This window comes from Polypterus senegalus, chromosome 13, assembly GCF_016835505.1.
Source record: "Polypterus senegalus isolate Bchr_013 chromosome 13, ASM1683550v1, whole genome shotgun sequence".
Classification (NCBI taxonomy): Eukaryota; Metazoa; Chordata; class Cladistia; order Polypteriformes; family Polypteridae; genus Polypterus; species Polypterus senegalus.
The window spans coordinates 75,464,529-75,477,235 of NC_053166.1; the positions used below are offsets into that span (position 1 = coordinate 75,464,529).

The 12,707-nt window shown below is 36.6% G+C and overlaps 1 protein-coding gene across 1 annotated transcript in view; it reads right to left on the minus strand.

Annotated features, from left to right (window-relative positions):
* The window catches only part of si:dkey-151g10.3 (serine/threonine-protein kinase WNK3), a 321,517-nt gene that overhangs the window by 221,047 nt on the left and 87,763 nt on the right, over positions 1-12,707 (minus strand). The window contains exons 4-6 of the mRNA XM_039776345.1: positions 2,891-3,111; positions 2,331-2,488; positions 1,058-1,146 (exon numbers count right to left, since the gene is read on the minus strand). Coding sequence (XP_039632279.1) covers positions 1,058-1,146; positions 2,331-2,488; positions 2,891-3,111 — 468 coding nt within the window. The remainder of the gene's footprint in view (positions 1-1,057; positions 1,147-2,330; positions 2,489-2,890; positions 3,112-12,707) is intronic.

Below are 12,707 nucleotides of genomic sequence, written 5' to 3' on the forward strand. Positions count from 1 at the left end.
GCTAATTTGCGTCTTTTGTTCTCAACACGTTTCTTGCGACCCTGTTGACTATTTGCAACAAAATGTTTGATGGTTCTGTGATCACACACCAATATCTTAGCAATTCCAAAAGTGCTGCATCCCTCTGAAAGACTTTTACAATTTTTGACTTTTCAGAGTCAGTTAAATCTCTTTTTTGGCCCGTTTTGCCTGAAGAAAACTAGCTGCCTAATAATTCTGCACACCTTGATATAGGGTGTTGATCTCCTTAGGCCACACCCTCCCTCATCACACAAATAAACATCACCTGACGTGCTTAAATCCAATAAGCATTCAAGTTAATATAGCTTGGAGTTGGAATATACGCATTAAAAATGATGATATGGTCAAAATACTCACTTGCCTAATAATTGTGCACACAGTGTATTTCTATCTCTTACTAACACCATCTGCTGGTGAAATCTAACTATTCTTCATATGAAAATTTCATTTCTTAATTAACATGGATTAATTGATCAATTAGTGAAGCTTATTATTGATACATGTATTGTCATCGGAAGTGTGCAAAATTTCAAGTCATTTGGACAATAGGAAGTGGGTTAAATATAGATTATAAGATTTGTACCAGACAACAAACAGGTGAAGTTAAAAAAAAACAAAAAACAAAAAAAAAACTGGTAGTTGTGGTAGCACTTCAACAAAGAAAGCAAAGATTGTAACGTGGAAAAAGTCCTAAATAGTTTTAGGACTTCTTTCTTTGCAAATAGATTTTTTTTTTATATATATATAAACATTTTCATTAAATAAATTAGAACTTACGGATTTGTCATTTTCAGATTTTTTACTTGGAGGAAGTAGGAATTTTTTGGTGACTCACTTTTTCCATTTATAATCTTGAAGCTCTCAAAAATAATCCAACCATCATCAAAATACCTTTGTGTAACAGTATTCATAATGACTTAAGAATAAACTATTAAGTAGAAGATTTGTAGAAGTTTCAGGAGAAATATGCTAGAATAAAAAATTGTTACTTTTCATAATCTTATTTTCTTAGTAAATAAAAAAAAATTAAAAACACCTTTCGCTTTTGTTTTGCCGGATACATCCCTCTATGATTTCCTTGATTTCTGGGTCGCTCACTTTGTCAAAGCTGGCAGGTTTGATGCCCTATAAGGTAAGAAAAAGAAACACTTTCACATTCTAACAGAGGTAAACCAGCCCAGTGACAAATATTATCATTCAAGTATCCCTGATTAATAAAAGTTTTAAAATATATCTAGGACTGTGACAACTACACCTGGAGAAAGACATACTATTCACTTTAGTCAAAAACCTCTGCTCCTTTATACTTCTGACCATGCCAGTAGGTGCTAGCTACAACAGCATATCTTGCTGTCTGTACATAAATAGCGGTGATACTGAATGGGTACAGTGCTTACAGCTATAAACTCAAAAGAAGGATGAGAAAATTGATCAAATAAAACTTGTACACTTACATGCTTCCACCTATACATGTATCTTAAATAATTCTTTTAGATATACACACTTGCATGCTTACGCAACTTCTCATCAAATTGAATAACAGCTAAGCAGTACATTATTTTTTGAGTAAACACTCAGCCTTCATTCAGAATTAGCTTTCTTTTGCTTTTCTGTATTAAGAATTTTAACTCCCTGCATTAAAAATTACAAAATAATATTACACTAACTTCCCACAGTATAATATAAATAAGAATAATTTTGGGAACATGATCCTTGAAGTTTGTAATAAAATTGCCTCAAAAACGTAGTAGCAGGCAACCAACCATCTTCTTTTGCAAGCAAGAACTTAATGATATGGAGCTAGAAAGCAAAGTCTGAAACCTGACCCATGTTAACTTAGGCAAGATGTTACTGGATAATGGAGATATGCTTACAAAATATTTTGGAATTTAAGTATAATATTTTCAACTTTGTCCAATAATAAAGGTATACAATAAAAAAAATACATATTTTACTGAGCTGACCTTCAACAAGTTTATAACATCAATGGAACTAAAGCAATTTAAGAACCAAATTTAATTTTTATTTTCCAAAATAAATTTTTTCTTTCAAATGTGTCTTATCTTTCTACCTATTAAGGTTGCAGTTTAAATTTCTTTGCAAAGTACCTATTCTGAAATTAGTCTGTGGATACAAAAATGTTTATTACATGTTAGCATACTGCCACATGCAATAACTTATAACTGAGAAAATGCATCACACAGAACAGCACATATTTCTAAATGGAACAAAATATATTTAAAGCTTTAACTTATATATATTTTTCTAAGTAACAACACTTTTTTTGAACTAACAGAAGCAATACTCACACTGGTGACTTTGCGATAGATTTGTGCAGCATTCTTGCATTCTGAATACGGATACTCTGAAGTAGCCATTTCAAGCATGCACATCCCAAAAGCATACACATCTACTGACTCATCATAGTGTTCCTCATACATTTCAGGGGCCATAAACTCAGGCGTGCCTGTAACAAATTAAGTGAAGAATAGGTTTTGAAACTTAGCACTTGTAAAAGATCATGTAAATCTGTTTATGATATCACGTTTTTATTAAGAGCATATTGCTTACAAATAATTTTTAAAAAGTATCTACCAAGTGCAGTCCTCACCCTCAGGTGAAACTCTTTATGAAGATAACAGGCCACCTGTAACAATTTACTTTTTTAGTACAACTTCTATGGTAAAAACTTCTATACCAAACTATTTTAACCTGGCAAAAAATGCATACAGGCTAAAATGTCCATAAAATAACTTAAAATATAAAAACGTTTTAACTAGTTCAAAATTCTTAATGTAAATACAGAATGTTACTATACACTTTAACAACTATGATAGAATCAGTGTACAGTATTAATAAATGCTCATACCAATTACACTCTTGGCAAAGGATGTGCGCATGAGTGTTGCAAGGCCCAAGTCACCAATCTTTACTGAGCCTGTTGGCCCAGTGATAAAAATGTTGTCGCACTTCAAGTCCCGGTGAATTATTGGTGGAGTCCTTGTGTGCAAAAACTGAAGACCCTTTAAAATCTGCCTGCACCAGCTACGTAAAACCTTTGGCTTCATCACCTTGAATCTCTTCAAGTATCTGTTAAAGTAAAAGACAAATTACTCTTATAGAATTAGGGTTAATCTATTATTATTACACATACATATGAGGTGTAATCATAAAATACAGTGAATGTTTTAAAAAAGAAATGTTTATTGCAGTAAAAGATTTACAACTACTAGTCAACCTCAAAATACTCTCCTCCACTTCCAATGCACTTATCCCAATGCTTCTGCCACTTTCTGAAGCAGTTCTGCAAGTTTTCTTTTGAAAATGTCATTAGTTGGGCTGTCATGGCTGCCTGGATGTCCTCAATGGATTGAAATTGTTTACCTTTCATTGTCATTTTCAATTTAGGGAACAGCCAGAAGTCTCATGGTGCCAGATCCGGCAAATAAGGTGGATGTGGACACAGTATAATGTTTTTATGCAACAGAAATTGTCGTACTAGAATCAGTGTGTGACAAGGAGCGTTGTCAAGATGAAGAATGAAACCGTTTCAACATTTTACTCGGTTACTGATGTTGAAGGACACCCTGATCTTTTAATGTCTTCAACCGAGTCAGATCCATTACGAAATTGATCAAGCCACTTGTAAACAGTCTTAATTGTCAGTGCAGTGTCACCATAAACTGATTTTAACATCTGGTGGGTTTCCTGAGCTTTTTGCAATTTAAAACAAAATTTCACGTTAATGCGTTGCTCGATATCCATTATTAACGACAAACTTCAAAAACATACTTGAACTCAACAGTGGCTTACAAATGACTGACAGTATCAAACAAGTTGAAACTTGTCACAAACTAGGCTCTAGGATGGACATGTCAGAATCTGCATTGAATTGTTTTGCATTGCTCTTAGATGGTGTAATGCATCAACATTCACTGTACTTTTTGATCACACCTCATATATATACACACATACATACATACATACATACATACATACCTAGCAAAATACCCGCGTTCCGCAGCGGCGGAGTACTGACTTAAAATTTTTATTAAGAAGAAAATTAAACCTTTTTAAACTGAGGGAAACTATACCAATAATTATTTGTTAATGATCTCTTTGTATACCACATTGTGAGTTCGGCCCTCCGGTTGTAATATGACCAAGCTGTGCGCTGAGCTTACTCTTGAGCATGCAACGTACAGTTGGCCATGTGAACAGTAATCTTGTTTCAAATCTCACAGCTTGGATTGCTGCTGTCATAATCGGTTTGAGTTTCATGGTTTGTTTCAATTACGTCAGTATTTGCAGGACTTGCTGTGTTGAAGAGACATTCGGCATCTGTCAAGCGTTGTAAGTATACAACCGGTTTCATCGATAATTTCACATCCAGCTTTTGAGAGTTTAAACATTCATAAACATCAAAGTGTCCACTACTGAAATCATCACCTGTCAATCTAAGATGTTTAAGAGGCATTGGCAGTTGTCGAAAGGTGTAAAATATTTGGCCATTTCGGTACACTTGAAAACGACAACCGAACAATTCAGCGGCAGCCATCAACTCATATGCAGAACCATAGGTGAAGGGCTTAAGCATTTCACTCTTCTAGTGCTCCTGTGTAGTATAATTATCTCCTGTACCGTCATCAGTCCACACCTTGAACCTGTCCCAGTCATTCAATACATAAGACACAATGTTCCTCCGGATATCAAGAGTAAGCCTGATATGGTCATGCAATATGTAACACAGAGAATGGAAAAGGCAGGTGCCATCTCCGGGCATGGAGACCACTCCGTAAGTGACAGTTCTTTGATCAATGGTGATCACCTCAATAGACATGTTAATGGGGGTACGGTTGGAATGATAAAGGAAATGGGTACCTGAACAATGTAAAGTAAGTCTGATTAATAAAGTATCTATCTAAAATACCTAAACAATAACTAGAATCGTAATAAACGAACAATAAAACAGAGGAGAAGCTGTGGATTAAATAAAAAGGCTGTAGTTATCAGCAGGGAGACATGAATCCCATGGCGAAGCAAGGAAGGGAATGTAGACGGCCTTATATAGGCAGGCAGCCAACAACGTGGGAGGTGTTGGGATGGGGGAGCCAACGCTGCATAACATGGTGACCGAGCTGCAGGCTATGGACGTATATATGTACGTAAGTAGGATTTAGTTAGCGTTGGGAACCCGCGTACCAAATTTCTGGAAGATGGGCCCATAAGTAACAAAGACCATTGAAAAGTTCAATATGGCAGCCGACAGTGGCATCATACCACTGAGATAAGTAAGTACATCGGTTTCGGTTAGCGCAGGGAAGCCGCCTACCAAATTTCATGAAGATAGGGCCGTAAATAAAGTTCAACATGGCAGATGTTGTCAACAGTTATGACCGCTACGTGTAGAATTTCGAAATTAAACCTGATTAACTTTTCTAAGTAAGCTGTAAGGAATAAGCCTGCCAAATTTCAGCCTTTTACCTACACGGGAAGTTGGAGAATTAGTGATGAGTGAGTGAGTGAGTGAGTAAGGGCTTTGCCTTTTATTAGTATACTAGCCGAATACCCGCGCTTCGCAGCGGAGAAGTAGTGTGTTAAAGAAGTTATGAAAAAGAAAAGCAAACATTTTAAAAATAACGTAAGATGATTGTTAATGTAATTGTTTTGTCATTGATATGAGTGTTGTTGTCATATCTATCTATCTATCTATCTATATATATATATATATATATATATATATATATATATCAAAATAGCTGCGATTGGCAGCGGAGAAGTAAAAAGAAAAGGAAACATTTTAATAATAACGTAACATGATTGACAATGTAATTGTTTTGTAATTGTCATGAGTGTTGCTATATATATATATATATATATATATATATATATATATATATACACACACACACACATATATACATACAGACACATATATAATATATATATATATATATATATATATATATATATATATATATATATATATATATATATACACACACACATCTATACACATACTGTATATACAACATATACATATCTACATATATACTGTATATACACATATATATATATCTACATATATATATTAGGTGGGACTCGATTAAAAAATTAATCCAATTAATTAGAGGCTGTGTAAGAATTAATCTTGATTAATCGTATGTAATCGCACACGTAAATTTGCCCCAAATCGCAAATGTTTTTTTTTATTTAAAACGGTTTTAGTGGGCTTACAGAATCAAATAATAGACATGGACATGAATATTGTAAACTGAAGCTGTTTTAATTTCTGAAAAAAAAAGCTTTTAAACTGCATTTGAATTCAAAACAGAAACAAAAATATCATCCCTGGTTAAAATTGGGCAGACTTAAAAATAAAGTGGTAGTTTAAGTACTTTAAGTACATTTTCAGAATAGTATTGTCTTTAAATAATAATAACCAAAATTTCACCATAAAGTGCAGTTTTTCTTCGCAAAAAATAAGTCAGAAACATAAAAGGTAATTTGACCAGCTTACTCTTTAAACTCTGAGTAACATTAGCCAAAATTATTTTGTACATTAGGCTAAAACAGTGTGATCATTGAACATTTTGTAATTAGATGTATTTAGAATTACTAACGGTCACGGAAGTCCAATGATCCCCAGTAAGAGCCACAAAGTCCGCTTTCTGTAATGCATCTAATTTTGCTTGCTTTTCAGTGTGCACAAAACCATGCTTTTATCAAGGCTTCGCTGGTAGTCGAAATGATCAGTCGAGGAACGCGCTTTATTCCGACTCTAACATTTTTGTAGCTGTGATGTGTGCATCAGTGTAATGGATGTACCAGGAAATCATGCATTGACAAAAGTTCCCGCTTGCTTGGAATTGAAAGTGTGATTAAATGCGTTATTTTTAACGCGCTATGGAGTACATGCATCGAAGCTTCTCAACTGTGCTTGTGCTAAGAAAGGGAAAATTTTAAAAATAACGTAACATGATTCTGCTAACCTAATATTTTTTCATACGCCCCAAACCAAGGAGATGGGAAGGTAAAATGAATCGGTAGCGCGTACATAGTCAGTACATCCCTCTCGAATCGAACCTCAATGTCGGCGTTAGAGGCTTAAGACTCTACAATTGCGCCACCGCTTGTCTATGCTAAAGTATGTATTGTAGATCGGGCTATAGATATACATTTATATATATACCCGTATCGCAGTGGAGAAGTAGAAGTTATGAAAAGAAAAGGGAACATTTTAAAAATAACGTAACATGATTGTCAATATACAGTAATTGTTTTGTGAGTGTTATTGAATGTTGCTGTCATCAAGGATTTGATTATCATTATTTCTTTCAATCAGGCTCGTATTTGTACGATGTGTTCAAGTTACATTCCGTGTTTGTCAATCGTTGTAAAGATAAGAGGTTTCATTCATCGATTAGTTCCTTACTGCATCAATAAACAGCTCGCCTTCCTTTTATCTGTGATGTGACAAACTGCATGCACGGGTTTTTTTTACGCTGTCTTCCTTTAGCGGACATTGACTTTTTCCACCGTGTGCTTTGTTTCCACAGTAGCTGCATTTATGAATATGCTTATCAGACGCTTCATATTTTTGCTGCCTTTTCAATTGTGTAATTCGGTTTTGTTCAGCGCTCTTTGGAACTGTTGCTTTTATCTGTGCACTGCATCAGTTCACGGAGCCACTCGGTGTACTTGCATCGAAGGTTCCCAGCTGTGCTGGTGCCATCTCGTGCTATGTCCATAGCTTTATTTAATGTTACCTTAGTCCTGGCACTTAAAACTTTCTCTGGCAGTTTCGCTGAGTTTGTGTCAAACACCACCCTGACCATCTCATCTTCCTCTCCATAAGCACAGTCCTTCACCCGTGAATATTTACCCGTGGCAGTTTGCTATTGGATTGCCGCTGACGGATGGCCTTATATGGGCAGGCACTAAATTACAAACGCCAGCGGCAGCCTGTCTATGAACTTAATTTAAAGTGTAGGTTTACATCGTGCTTTGTTTCCGAAGTAGCAAAACTCGCTTCTTATTGTTTCGCTGCCTTCTCAATTATATAATGCATGTTTTCTTGAGCGCTTTTTTGAGGTCTTCCTGGTTTTCTATGTACTGCGTGATTACGGGAGGCGTGATGATGTCACACGAAACTCCCCCACGGCGTTGAAGCTCATCTCCATTACAGTAAATGGAGAAAAACTGCTTCCAGTTATGACCATTACGCGTAGAATTTCGATATAAAACCTGTCCAACTTTTGTAAGGAAGCTGTAAGGAATCAACCTGCCAAATTTCAGCCTTCCACCTACACGGGAAGTTGGAGAATTAGTGATGAGTCAGTGAGTGAGTGAGTGAGTCAGTGAGTCAGTGAGGGCTTTGCCTTTTATTAGTATAGATATAAATATACTAATATTTATATATACACATATGTATATAAAAAAGCCTAAATTTGGCAAGATCCTACATCTATGCCAGAATGCATCCGTAAGAAAGGACATTTCTATATACCAATATTTAGAGTTAAACCTTTCCCCACACTACAGACAAATGAAATACGCCAAAGTCTCAAAAACTCCTTGATACAGAAACAAGAAAACTGGCCAACTTGGCAGTTAGCTTTATGTAAATGAAAGCTTAAAGTAGACACGCTTAGCAAGTTACCTCCTTGGGTACACACAATACTCCAGTGAACTATTTTTTTATGGTTCTTTATTTTGCCTTATATAATTTGTTGTATTAGGAAAGTTAGTTTTCACATATTCCTTGGGGTCAGATTGCAGGGTCAGCCATTGTTCAGTGCTTATGGAACAATTGCAGGTTATGGGCCTTGTTCAAGGGCCCAGGAGAGCAGTAACGGGGTTATGAACCAGTAACCTTCCAAAAACCAGCACAGATCCTTAGCCTCAGAGCCACCACTCAGACCTTTAAACCCCTGCTAAAAAAATAACGAATTTTGTTTACAGAAAAGTACTCAGTTACTTACATAGAATTTCTGATACATCCGAGCCCATTGTTAACACAAGTGAATCCATATGATTTACAAATAAGTAACATCATCCATGACCCCATTAGGTCTTTATGCATTTTCTGAAGCCTTTTCTCATTTTCAGGATTGCTGGGAGTGGAAGCCTATTCAGGCAATAAGGTGCACAATGCGAAGGTTAAATATGAACTGGGGCTTCAGATTTTCAAAGATCACACAGCGGGTCAATGGTACTAATATGCAGTAAGATAAAAAAAATGTATAGTTTATTAAATAAAAACTCATGTTTATTTAATTTATGTGTTTTATTTTGGGATTATTTAGATTAAGGTTTTCATTGAATATACTGTGTGACTAAAGCTAGCAATACAATTAACAGGAATCAAGAAGACAGGTGCCCAATACATGTAAGTACGTGACAAAGACTCATTGGACATTTTTCAGAAGATAGGATGAGAGTTTAAAACGCATGCAAATAGATTAAAAAGAAATCTGGGAAGACAAATGTGAAAGTAAATATTAAAGCGCCATTATTTTATCCATTTGCATATACATTTAACATCAGTAAAACTGACCAGTGTGTATATGCTTGTGGGAAGATGATTTAAGCTGATGCAAGATGCTGCATAAACCAGCCATCAAAGACACCCTTTAAAGGAAAGGATTTTAGCCAACTAAGATGAAGCTTGCTGTGTGACTCAGGATTTATGTCTTTCATACCAAACATTTATGCCCGTTTTTTTCTGTGAATAAACATAAGTAATGATGGAAATAATATTGGATATTACCTTGCTGAAGTTTATTTTTGATGTTTACTATATTTAGAAATGACTGATGAGTATTAATATAGTAGGTTGTGCTCATTCAGGTTTTGTTCTTTCAGGGATATCAACTCGACTACGGACTTCCATACCTGTAACTTGGCAAAGGAAGCCTTTCAAGTTAGCCCTTGGCTTCTGTTTAAATTTATATGTAGCCCACCCATGAACTCCGGAAGGAAAACACCTCTTGGCCTCTGCTAACGTATTCTGGAATTAACCCTTTCTGGGGAAGTGATCTGAAGGCAGACCAACATATCTAAATCCGGACACGAGTCTGGCCCATGAGCAGAGGAGCTTGGGACATCTGCCAAAATATTATTCTTTGCAAAAATGAAATGCAACATGTTGGACTGAATACACTGGGATGTGTGTAATTAGAGCTATTTTAGTTTAAGTAGGGCTTGGTGATGTACAATATTTTAAAATATAGTGGGATATAAATAGAATGGGACATGGACTGCACAGTATCGTTTATATCAAGTTTAAATAAAGTTTTATTTTAATCATTTGAAAAGCTTTTTCTCTTATACCTCGCTGCCTGCTCCAGACTTCTCTACTGTGGTCTGCCTGCAACCCTGACTCTCGCTCATGTACACGCAAACAACTGTCTGGCAACATGGAGGGGCATGACACACAAGTTACGATTGAAGATGACTATGTAAAAAGAAAAACAATGAATCAATTATTTGGAAGTGGTTTGCATTTCACAGGCCCAATGAGCAGCAGAATTGCATAATCTGCAGGGAATGCTGAAAGGACAGAGTGTCAAAAAGTGGGAGCACTACCAATCTTTTTCATCACTTAAAACAGCGGCACAAAATTCAGCATGAAGAGGCTGTTAAACTCTGTTCTACTACTGCAGTTATCAAGTATTCGCTACCCAAAAAGCCTAAACCAATTCAGACAACAACGCAAGCTTGCCTTATGAAAAGAAAAGTGCAAAGTAGTGCAGCATCACCTGGGCGAAAAAAATATGCTTCCCATCTCAACAGTGGAAAAAGATGGTTTTAAAAGACTGATCAAACTATTGATCCATGATACAAATTTCCCAGTCACAATAACTTTGCTAGAGAAGTGCTGCCATGTACATACATTTAAAGTATATCCAGGTGAGACGTACCTTTCCCAACCTGATCACTAAACTAAAACACTGCACATTGACAATTGATATGTTGACAAGCTGCACCTGCGAGCCATATTTAAGTGTGACTATGCATTTCATTGAAGAATGAGAGATTAAATGTGTGTGTCTGCGAATGAGCTATTTCACTGAAAACCACACTGGGGTGCACATAGCCGAAGCTGTGCAAGATACCCTTGCAAATTGAAAGCTGGTTTCAATTGAAAGTTTTAAAAAAATTAACGTTAACTGCTCAAGTGTTATATCCATCATAGGCAGAATTAAACAGTAAAAATTAGTTTTAAACTGCTTACCTTTACAGTGGGTTATGTCCATTAAACACATTACTTGTTTCATGAATTTTAAATTGGCTACAGCATAAATTGCAAAATGCCCTTTGCCTAGACTTCTTTAAAAAATGTGTTTCACAGATTTATTTATTAGAAAACAAATGGAAGTTAAAATTGTAACTAGGGCTGGGCCATATTATACCTTTCACGGTAATACCAGTACAATGTTAGACAATGATAAGAAAATGAAATATCGCGATAGAATATGGGTAAAACACGCATGCTCAGTGCCTTTATTTTCATACGCATATGGCAGAAAAAGCATGGCGGCGACGGAGAATGAGAAGGGCGAAAGCGAATAGTTGAATGAAACAGATGAACCAGAATTGGTTTGTAAAAATGGTGCAACTTCAGTGGTGTGGAACTGGTTTGGTTTTTGCCCGTCAGATACCCAACAAAGCACAATTTTTTGTAGAACATGCAAGCGAGCCGTTGTGGCGAAGGGAGGAAACACCAAAAACCTATTTAATCATTTGAAACAGAAGCACTTGTTGGAGTACAACAAAGCTGTTAAAGCACATGAAGAGGCGTCTGCTTCAACTAGCGTGGTAGTGAGACCAAAGAAGCTGAGTCAAACAAACAAACAAACAATCGGCGTAGCTTTAAATAGCTGCACGCCTTATGACAAAAGTAGCAAACACTGGGGGGAACTAACTAATGCCCATTCAGAGTTTGGAAAGAGAAGGTTTCACAAAGATGCTTAAAAAGTTCGATCTACGCTACAAGCTGCCCACCAAGAAATACTTCTCTAAAGTCACCTTGCCTGCTTTATATGAAGAGGTCCGTACTGAGGTGTCAAATGCATTATCTTCAGTGGAGTTTTTTGCGTCCACCTCGGACATGTAGTCAAGCCGAAATTCAGACCCCTACATGAGCCTCACAATACACTATGTGGACAAAGACTGGAAGCTACAAAACAAGTGCCTTGAAACAAGTTCCCCAGAGGACCATACAGGGGAAAATATAGCCAAAGGCTTAAGAGTTCCCCAGCTTGTGGAATCTTCAGGAGGAAGATTCGCCTGGCTAATTTAGTTTAGCGCCCGCAAGATGTGCAGGCACAGGCAGATCTAATGATCTGCAGAGATGGCAAGGGACAAGCGGGCGGTTGGGCAAATACTGCTAAAACTAATAGCGGGTGTCGAGGCAGAGCAGATTTCACAAGCCAAGACTATAGGGAGGTGGGGTTTCGAGAGCGGGCTGTACATGGTAATAGCAGGGGTGTAGCAGCTTAATACAGTTGCAAAGAGTATGGAGAGGAGGGCGGGCGAGAGGGGGCTGTACATGCTAATAGCGGGAGCGAAGCGGCAGTTTACAAGCAAAGAGGATGTGGAGGTGGGAATGTTATAGGAGGTCTGATAAAATAAAAAAGTCTACTGAAACCTGCCTGTCAGATATCAGAAAAAAAGGCATC